Source organism: Thalia democratica, chromosome 1 (assembly GCF_965202585.1).
Source record: "Thalia democratica chromosome 1, ktThaDemo2.hap1.1, whole genome shotgun sequence".
Taxonomy (NCBI): domain Eukaryota; kingdom Metazoa; phylum Chordata; class Thaliacea; order Salpida; family Salpidae; genus Thalia; species Thalia democratica.
Window position 1 is genome coordinate 74,635,917 of NC_139165.1, and position 11,068 is coordinate 74,646,984.

At 26.2% G+C, this 11,068-nt stretch overlaps 1 protein-coding gene across 1 annotated transcript; it reads right to left on the minus strand.

Annotated features, from left to right (window-relative positions):
- Positions 1-4,003: 4,003 nt before the first annotated feature.
- Positions 4,004-6,012, minus strand: LOC145839203 (monocarboxylate transporter 4-like). The gene is made up of 4 exons (XM_082946814.1): positions 5,784-6,012; positions 5,201-5,341; positions 4,363-5,136; positions 4,004-4,140 (listed from the first exon to the last, which is right to left on the minus strand). Exons 1-4 carry the CDS (start codon positions 6,010-6,012, stop codon positions 4,004-4,006), a joined length of 1,281 nt encoding a protein of 426 aa, XP_082802940.1.
- Between the last annotated feature and the right edge of the window lie 5,056 nt (positions 6,013-11,068).

Below are 11,068 nucleotides of genomic sequence, written 5' to 3' on the forward strand. Positions count from 1 at the left end.
AGTATACATTAGACACATTTTTAACTACTAGTTTATACAAAATATAAACAAAAATGATAACAAACTAGTATAACAAAAAATTTAATGCATAAATGGTAGCAGCACTTTAGCTTTCTTATGTATTAATTGTAATTAAAGACATGGTTTATAAATCGATGAAAGTTTAAAAACTTTTTCTCACTTTACAAGCAGTCATAAACTAAAAACACAGTTTTAGCTGTTAGAACTTTATTATTTATACAACACTGTTTATACAAATAATTTCCACAATATTTCTAATCAACAGTTTTTTTTAAGACTCTATTACTTTTGGTTTTAGAGGTATAGTAGCCTTTTTAGTTAAATGTTTTCCAGTTAACAAAATAAACTATGAGTTTTTTTTTTTAACTTTGACAATTAGCCATTATAAACGGCATTTAAAGGTGTATCAAGCAATACTGATTACAAACTAATTGCTTTCAGATTTTTATTTAGTCTTAAACAACTTTTTGCTTTTCAGTGACTCTTTTAAAGTCAATAAAACTTTATCAAAGTAGCACTCAATGGCTTGTAAAAAAATTGTAACAAAATTAAACGGTTTTTGACAATATACAAATACACACGAACTTTCAAAAAAAAAAAGTTTAACACAATTCCCTTTTGTTTGGCTGCAAAAAAGTATTTGATAAACTGCTTATTTTCTATTTTTTATAGAAAAAAATGTTTACAAAACTGAAACTTTAAAAACAAAACTATAAAATCAATAATCACCCACAGAAAATATTTGTTGTTAAACTTTTGTTTGAACTAACTAAAAATTATTTAATTAAAAATAATGTTATACGTTAACTTATAAAGTAATTTGTAAACATAATGTCTATAAAATTTATCAGTTGGATTTATAAATACTTAGAATAAAAACACTTAGTTATTTTTAAAGCAAAAGACTTTTTAATTTTTTTTACAAATTTTGTCTTGTCCTGGACAAGAAATAAAGTGTAACCTTAGTGTATGACTCGGTAACAACAGGTTCTTTTGCAGACTATTTATACTTAAGTGATTACTTTTTTAACAAAAAAGCCCTAATCTACTCTAAAGTACAACCAAAGTATAATAAAAATGTAGGTTTGAGAAACTACTTTGTACGTGATTTTGTAAGTTGCATAACTTTTATGTTAGTTTACTTAAACAAAAGTTTACCATTTTAAGTTAATTGTCGCCAAATGTGTATTCACGTAACACTTGTGGTTGACCTACATTTGATATGAGAAACTTTTATACAGTCACGTATAAGTACTTTGCAGTTATATACTTTGATAATTGTAAGTATGTTTAATTTGGCAGATTTTAAGAAATCAGAATATAAATTAAAACATTATTTTTCATATTTGTTCGTTTTTTTACTAATTTTGATTATCTACAATCATGAAATTTATAACTATGTACACAAAAAATTTAATAGTTTTCACTAACACTACAATCGAAATGCAAACAAGTTCTACCAAGCACATCAGTACGAGCACAAATGATAAGGCATTAAATTTTATCATAAAACATTTCATTGTATTTAAAAAGCTGTTTAAAAAATAATGGATTGCTTTTAAACAAGGATAACCAAATAAATTTTTTTAGCTTCAAAAGTACTTTTGACAACCTACAAATACTTTTATTTATAAGTGTATCTAAAATTGTATTTTCTATTTGTTAGCTAAAATAAGTGCTTATTTAACGATTATTTCATTACAGATTTACATTTTTTTTTAAAATATAATAAATTTAAATTACGTCGGCACGCAAAATATTTTTTCAAAGAAACAGAGTTTATAAAAGTCTGCCGTAACCTGCTTTAAAACGAGATTTGATAGTTTAGAAAAAATTAAAAACATATCTAGTAATAATAAGTTTCATATCAAAGTAAAACTTTTAATAAACTTTACTTGATTAAGATTGCAAACAACTTAGTGAAAAATCAATTATAGTGTATTAAATAAAACCAAAACAAAAACCAAACTTTATATATGTCACTTCGTTTAGTGCTTGTCTCTAAGAATTTACCACCATTAACAAAAAGCGCTCAATTTTTTTTGGAAATGTACTTGAATAATTAATAAGTAAAAATAAAAGAAAAACAATGTTTTCTGTATTAAGCTGAACATAAATATCATACATTGTACCCTTTTTAAACGCAACTAGTTGACCTTTGTTCAAAATAACTTGTTTATCACCTAAAACTTTTTATGGCAAAAAATGAAAATCTCTTGAAAATAACTAAGTGTTAAACTTTTAAAGTTACAAAGTTTAATTTAATGTAAGTATCTAATGCTTCAAAGCAGGAATAAAATTCATTAAAAAGTATATCTACAGTACACCGATTTAAATGAATAGTAAAGCTCAATTGTCTTTTATTTAATTGAAAAAGATCTATTTTTTCCTACTTAGCAACTAACTCTTTTTTTTTCTCTTTATTTATTATTTCAAGTTTATTAAGAATGTTTATCTGTTTATTTAAAATTTACTTAGTGCTTTGTTATTTTATTTAAGCTTTAATTTTCTTTATTTTATTTTTAGCTATAATGAAGCGATAAACTCTACATAAAAATATAAAAACATTAAATTTAAAATTAGATCGTGCCAATTATTAAACCATGGACTTTTTTTAATTAATTATAACTTGTACTCTAATAGAAATTTGGAATAACAAAAGTTTTTAATTAAAACTAAAAGTGGATAATCTTTAGAGTTTTTAAGAAAAACCTGTATTATACTTAATAATTATTTAAAGCAATAATCATTATTATAAAAGCTCGTCTAACAAATATGATTGTTAGTTGATGATATATTTGGTTATTTTAAAATTTGAAACAGTTTTATTATATTTTTAAAATACATGCTATGTACAAAGAAAACAAGTCATAATTAATAAGCTTCAAAGACAGTTTTTCTTTGTTTATAATTTACATACACTATTAAGTGTTTCGTAAGTAACCTTTAAATCAATAAAGGAACTTATACTTTAAAAACTTTATTAAGCAAAGTATATTTATTTTCAGCTCAAATTTTTTTTGTGAAAAATTGATCAAATAGTAAAACATAAAATGAATATAAATTTTTTTATACTAGTTATAAAGTTACGGGTTATTTTTCTTTAGGGTTATACTTAAACTTATCAAAAAAAATTTATCTTAATTTTTTTTTTACATTGATTAAAAGTTTTACTAACAAACTTTTTAAAAAGTAATCTAATTTTTTTATGCTAGACTAAAACTTGGCATACTTAATACTTTTTGAACACTTAATTAAAAAAAAAACTGCTACAATTATTTATCGCCTATTTATGCTTAATTTTTTTATGTAGATTTTCCTGTGTATTTATATCTGGTATTATCATGTTAAATATAATGTTTCCTAATAAAATATACCAAGACTTTGTTAACCTTTTTTAAATAAACAAAGTATTGGTTCTGTTGTTAAAAAAAATTGAATTACAGAAGTTTCTTATGCTACGTGATTTTATAATGTTGCCAAATTTTCAAATATATTACATAACTTTGGTTAGATTTTATCGTGTATTATATAAAATTAGGTTTAAAGTTGGCTTAACTTTTTATTATACCTTAAATTACAAGCTAAAATTTTACTTACATTTTTTGACATTTAAATAAAAAAAACATTTAGAAAAAGTGTTTTTAAATTTCGAAGTTCTTTAAAACTTGTATAGTTAATAAAACAAACACAAAGAAATATATAGTTTATTTTAAGTCAATAAAATTAAAAGCTAGTGAAAAAGGCAGTGCTAAAATAAGATACAACTAATAAAAACGTTAAATACTTTTACAAACTTATTCTTACACAGCTCGTAAACCATCCTTAAAAAAAAATATAATCTAAATTCTAATCAATAGAACCCCTGAGTTTTTTTTTTCAAATTTTTGGTTTTAAGTTTTTATATTTTTGAAGGATCACAAACTCAAGAAAATTTTACTACAGCATAAGTACTAAATGTTTATCAAAAAGTTCATTTATGTCAGTCGTTTATAACCTTTCCGCCCCTTTTCTCAATAATGAAGTGACACATCAGTACCCAGGCAGTCGTTATAGAAAGTATTATAAGACTGTAGATAAACGCTACCACGTACGTCCCGTGGTTATCAATGATGAAACCTGATTAATATAAGTTTTAAATTCATATAAAAGTTAGGTGTGTTGTTAATACAAAACTCAATAAATTTTAGATAAACTATCAAAATTAACAAAGAAAAAAATTCTTTTTTAATTATCTGATTGAGTTTTATAGTGTTTAAATAACTATGTAGAGTACATTGACAGTTTAAGACTTATTTTACACAAACACACTCTAATATACTTACAACAAACACAACCAACCAACAACGTATCCGCTCACAAACGTGGGCACCGTACCGCAACAGAAGAACCAGGAAAAGTAAGTGTTCAGCCTCTCGGTACCCATTATGAGCGGAATGGCCGTCATGTTCAGCACCACTACGACCCCGTACCAGAAACCCAACAGTATCGAGTAGACCACCAGCGGGATCCACTTGGCGGTGAAGATCGGTATCAGCTGGATCACGGTGAACATCAAGAGCGCGAAAACGGTGCTCAGCAATATCTTCTTCTTTATCACGTCCACCTTCGCCGTCAGAACCCCGCACAACGGCCTGCCCACAAAGTCGCCGACGCAAGTGCACGCCAGGAGGCTGGCGGCGTCGCTCTGCGGGAAGCCGAGTTCGCCGGCGTACGGCACGATGTAGACCAAGGGGCTGGCGAAGCCGAACATCAGGATGACGTTGCACATGAGCAGGAGCAGGCACACCCAGTACTTTCGCAGGAAGGATTTTTCGTTGGGTTTGTATACTTTGTCGACGTCGAGCGTGACCTGGACTTCCGGCCGGTCGCTTTGGAAGACTATCGGTCTGATGAGGGCGGCGAAGGCCAGGATGTTCAGGTGCAGACCGGCGAAGACGATGAAGCTGCCGCGCCAACCGTAGATGCTCAAAAGCTTCAGGGCGATGAAGGGGAACAAGGTGCTATACAGGGGACTCCCGGACAGTGAGACACCGTTTGCCAGGGCCCGTTTCGACGAAAAGTACATGCTGAGCTGGGAATTAGTAGCTATGTAGGAAGTTCCGCTGCCGATTCCTGAAATTTAAATTAAAACCACTTGAATATTTTTTTATTAATTCATACAGTTAATAAAACAAACCGTTGGTGAACGCGGCAATGCAAGCAGCAAGTAGAGAATTTGAAAAGGAAAGCAGGAAGAGGCCGGCAGCGGAAAAAAATCCCCCGATCATTATTGTGATTCTCGTGCCGAAACACTTTATCAGTGGGTCAGAAATTAATCCTAGGAAAAAGTTTCGAAATTAATGTGTTAGTTTTTTGGCAATCGTGTTAGGCAAACTATGGTGTAATGTTAGTATTCTAATGAAAAATATATTTTCTTTTCATAAGATACTATTTGTTGTACGTCACATTTTTCTCAAACTTTCTTGGAAATCGGTAAAGCTATATAAAGTTTAAAAAAACCTTAAAATTAATAAAACATATAAGATTGACATGATCTAATTGGTTTTTATCAAATATTTGTTTTTTAATTAAAAGTTTTTAAGAATAATTTGAACGGTAGATATAAATTTTTAAATGTCTTTTATGAGAGATCAGCTATATATTAACAAGACTTTCTTAAATACGCTTAAGATTTGGTTTAATTAGATTTTTTAAAGTATATGCATTTCCAAGAATGTACCTGTAATCATTACAACAAACTAAACACTGCAAAAACTCACCTGCGAGCCCGAAAACTCCGGCGAGCAACGAAACGATGAGCGAAGTCTCGCTGTTGTTCAGCTCCAGGTCGCGCATGATGTCGCTATAGAACAGCCCAATCCCCTTCACCGCGCTGAAAGCCAGGGCGTCGATGAAAAACGCGGCAAACACCACCGCCCAGCCCCACCCGCCGTCTGGGGGGTTTTCCCCTACGTGGGAACCCGACAGTGTGTGAATGACGTAGGTCATGTTTGCTATGTAGTAAGCCTGTAAACAAACCACGTACTAATATTAGCGTTTATTTACTAACGTGCTGGTAGCATTTGTTTGCTGTTGCAACTGTTGCATACTTAGTTGACCTTTGTTTTGTTATTTTTTTGTTACAACTAAGCTTGTTCGAACTTTTTTTTTGTTTTTAAAACAAAAGTTCTTGTAACATAATCTTACTAGAAAATAAAAAGTATACACTTTTAATATTCAGCTTGTTACTACTAAGTAATAGGTTAATTTCTGACAGTAAAATTTTAAAACTAAATAACAACTTCTGCTAAAACATAAATAGCCAGAGGGTTATTTCATAACAGAAATAAAAATTAAAACTAAATTTTTAGTAAAAATAATTTGAAAAGAACTGTTTTTCTTAGTTAAATAATTTTTATAGAGCTAGTTGGACTATTCTACTACGAAGAGCAAAATTTAAATTTAAAAACAAAAGCTACTAGAACGTAAAAGCATTTTCAAATACTTTTGCTAAAAACATCACTAACATTAACGTACTTTTAAACATTATATTATAAACTTGTTAAGGTTATTCATTTAAATGAAGACTAGCTTATTGTAGCTCAAAAAAATCTAAAGCTAATTGTTAATCTAAAACACACTATTAAATTAAAAAAAAAAGTATATTAATATAATTACTATGGTTAAAAATTTTATTATTTATTGTAACTTAGATTTTATTCTAGGCATCAATTTATAACAAAAAAAGAACAATAGTTGTTATAAGAACAAAATATGTTACACAAGTTTTAAATACTTATTCACTGCACAAAATAGTGCATATAAAATAATGCATATTGAATTTACTAAAATTTTCAACATGAGAACCTTGATATTAAAATCAATGTAATTAAAAACTTAAAATAAATAAAAAATGGTAGCAAATACAATAACGAATATAAAGTTGTAAATAACACTGAAGTTGTAGGATATTTGTATTTAAAATAAACTTAACTTAAGCATTAAAAATGTTGTTGATGTATAAGTTAATGTTATAATTTGTGCAAATAAAAAACATCTTGACTTGATTTCAAGAAAAATATGTGATTAAAATTATTCAACCGGAGAATATAAACTTTATAAAATTAAAACTTTTATTTTTGTTAAATCACACTTAAATACAATATTAATCAGCCAAATAATTTGGTGCTACTTGATACTTATAAAACAAAAAGCAGCTTTAGAAGAAATACTACAATTTATGTTATTGTGATTTGTATCATTTATTAAATTCTAATCTTAAAAGTAATTAAATTACTAAGAAGTTTTTTTTAATTAGAATACACTTTTCTTAAAATGTTTAAATGTAAAAAAATGCTATTGTGTCATTAATTGCCAATCATACGGCTGACTTATCTAAAGGTGTTTGTCAACCACAAGTGTTTTAAATAGAAACTGCAATTGTTGAAACTTTAAAACGTAGTTAAAACAGTTTAAAAAATATATATTACAGCTTTACTTTATTTTTATGAAATAAACCACTTTCAGAACTAAACAAATAAAAACTGAGCAACTAAAACTTTTACAAAAAGGTTTTATGATAGATAAACTATTTTTACATTTTTGAACTGCTAAAAAATTTTTTTTTACAAAAAACGAATACCAATAAGTATTTTGATAAAATTTTTATTGAATACCAACTTACTAGAATTCAATATTTACTAGTAAGATAAGCGTTTGCGTAAACAAAAACAAACCACTAGAAAAATCCGTGTTTGCTATGTCAAACACACATACTAAAACTTACTTGTAAATAAAACTGCAATAAACTGGTAAAATATCAAAGCAAAAATCACGTATGTGTGCATGCAATTGCTTCTTATGCTCTGCTGTTTTTTTTGTTATTTATATCGCGATAAATCTTCTTTGTTTAAAAAAAGCTTATGCTCTATTAAGACAATAGACTTCCTTGTACGAGAGAAAATCTTAAGTTTAAATTTGACTTTTTTTTAACTTCTTTCTCTACTATATTTTTTAAAACTATTTTCAACCTTTAAACCTAACTTTTTTACGTTACAAAAAATTTTTTACTTTAATACATATAAATATCATATAGTTTAATACAAGAATAAAAAAATAACGGTTAAATTTCATTTGCTTTGCAATTGAGTATAAAATTAGGTCGTTTTTCAGTTTAAAGATAATGAAATATTTCGTAAATACTTGGAAATTTCTGACATTTTTAATTTAAAATGTCGTTGTAAAAACTTTTCAGTAAAAACAAAAATAAAAATTTCTCACAACGTTTTTGGCTAACATAACGTTTAAATTAAGCTTTAGAATAACTTAAATATAAAACATTAATCATTTAATAAACAGATATATAAATATATATATATATGTATATAAAAGTAAACATCTTATTATCTAAACAAGAATTTCATTAAACAAGTTATAAGGTTTTTCAACGATCAAACTCTGATAAGATATTTAGTAGTTTTATTAACGACAAAAAACATTTAAACTAGTTGTTTAATTTTCTAAATCGCCTAATGTATTGACGTTGACTATACACAAAAAAATATATATCAATTTTAATAAAACTTTAAACATCTAATGAAATGTTACACAGATTGAAAAAAAAATTATATATAGTAGTCGTAACTTTTAATTCAAGAATGTTAAGTTGTTACGTTGAATATTTTATCTGTACTTTTTCTGAATTATTAGATGTCTGATTTATTTTATAAAGTACTCGTCAAAAAAAATGTAAATATAAAAGAGTTAGCCTATATTTGTAAGATAACATACATAGTACGCACTGTTCAAACTATTAAGAATCAAAAGTATGACAACGATTAGTATTCCAATTATGAGATTACCACTAGACCACATACATCGTGGTAATATTCTAATCGGCTATGCTACCTTATAAGCTAACAACTTTAATCTCATTACTTATATTCAATTTTTACAATAGCTAAAACTAAATTTAAATAAGTTTTAGAACAATATTTTCATTGGTGATTAATCTGTTTGAATTGTTATGCTTAGTCTGAAAAATAAAAACACATTAAAATGATATTTGAATTTTTTTTAAATTGTGAGTAGCTTTTTTGAACAGATGAAATAAAAGTTAAACTATGTAATAAAAAGCATATGTAAATAAAATGTATAAACATTTTTTGTTAGACATGGCTTAAACAAATTGCACTAGTATAGAGAATTTTCTGCAGTGCTATGTAAATAAGAAAATTATACCATACTAAAACTGTGGTTTTATAGTTTTAAATCGGTAGTAAATTTTTCGAAATAAGTATAGTAGTCTTTATCAGCAAAATTATTATTATTAATTAATTAATATTTATATTAATATTAATATAATAGTTAAATATTATTAACTTGTTTTTTTATAAATCATACTTTCAATAGTTAAGTTTACACAAGCTCTCCAAGTTTAAGAGATGCTACTATTAATGCATTAAAAATTTTTAACAGATTTGTTTTCTGTATCTTTTTGCTGTAACTTATTAATTAAAATACCTGCTTAAAGAGTACAAGTATTTGTATTTAGTTTGTCACTCAGTAAAAAACAACTTAAAATATAAATTTAGTTATATGGTCAAATTATTAGTTTTCAAGGTGTTTCCGTTTTGACTAATGCTTTTAAGTTTTCTTTGATAAATAAAAACTATTCAAAGTCTTTAAAATTCTTAGTATAAGCGTATTTCTTTTATTTAAAACTTGAATACAAAGTTACGTTACAAAACATTCAATTATTAAAAACAAAAAAATTATTCCAGGTTTTAAAACTATATTAAATTAAAACTTTACAAAATTTATAATATGCTACTAAACCTTAACTTATACACTTAACTGTAGGTTTATAAGATTTATTTTAGTACATAAGAAAAACTTTTGTAAAAAATTTAGAAAAAATTAATTTCTTTTATCAACAAAAATTAAAACCTGCTGATCTTACTGTAACACTGTTTATAGTGTATAGCTACTACAATACTTAAAATGCTGATCTTTTTAAACTTTTTAGTTGTAAAAACAAACAAAAGCTAACTTTTGAAATAAAAAAAATTGTTTTAAAGAACTGTGGTATTTAAAAAAAATCGCTTACACACTAAAGAGCCTGTACAGTTTATATATAAGTAAACAAAACATTTGCCAGCTGTCCTGATGAAAACTAATGACTATGAAGTTTTTGGTTAATAAAAGTTGAAAATTTAAGTTCTAAGATAATATTAGAACTCACATCACATTTTTGTTTTTTTTTAATACTACAGTGTATACCTTTTGTAATTAAATGTATTCAAAACAGCTGATACACAAAAAAATATTTGGACCAGTTTTACTTAAAATCCTTTAGACTACCGTATACATTTTATTTGTTTGTAATATTAAATACTTTTGTTACAAATGTTCATACACAACTTTTACTACTCTTCCGTAATGATAATTTCTTCTAACTTTAAATAAAAATTTATCAAAGTCAAATTAATCTATAAATGAACTGTATAACACAGCTTAAATTATATTTCTATTGTTTTTGAGTAGTTTGTTTTGTAGATATTTCTTCATTAAAAGGTAGCAACGTTATAATATTTAAAATTATCAAATTGTCCTAAGGTTTGTCAATTATTTTTTGTGATATTTTTGTTTTTATCCTAATACAGTACATAAAAGCTATTATACTCCGAGAAATCGACAAAGTTTATCTTTTATACTCATTACAATGTTTGAAGTACTTTCAGATTCTTTTCAGCAAAAAAGTTAAACAATAAAAAACATTATAATAAGTAAAAAGTAAATACTTTTCGATTTTCTTGAAGTATAACAGTTTTTATATATAGTACTCACAAAATGGTTATTATCGTGACCTACTTAATTAAGTTATCGTTGTTTTGTGATAAAAATAGAATCTCGATTTTAAATATGTTTCAACTTAATGTTGCTAAATTTAAATAAAAAAATATTAGTCGATTTCTTGAAGTTTATAACTTTGGAAATACTTATTACAAAAGATATACTACAACATTTACTTTTTGTATCGGCAAAATTTTAAGATTTTAAATAA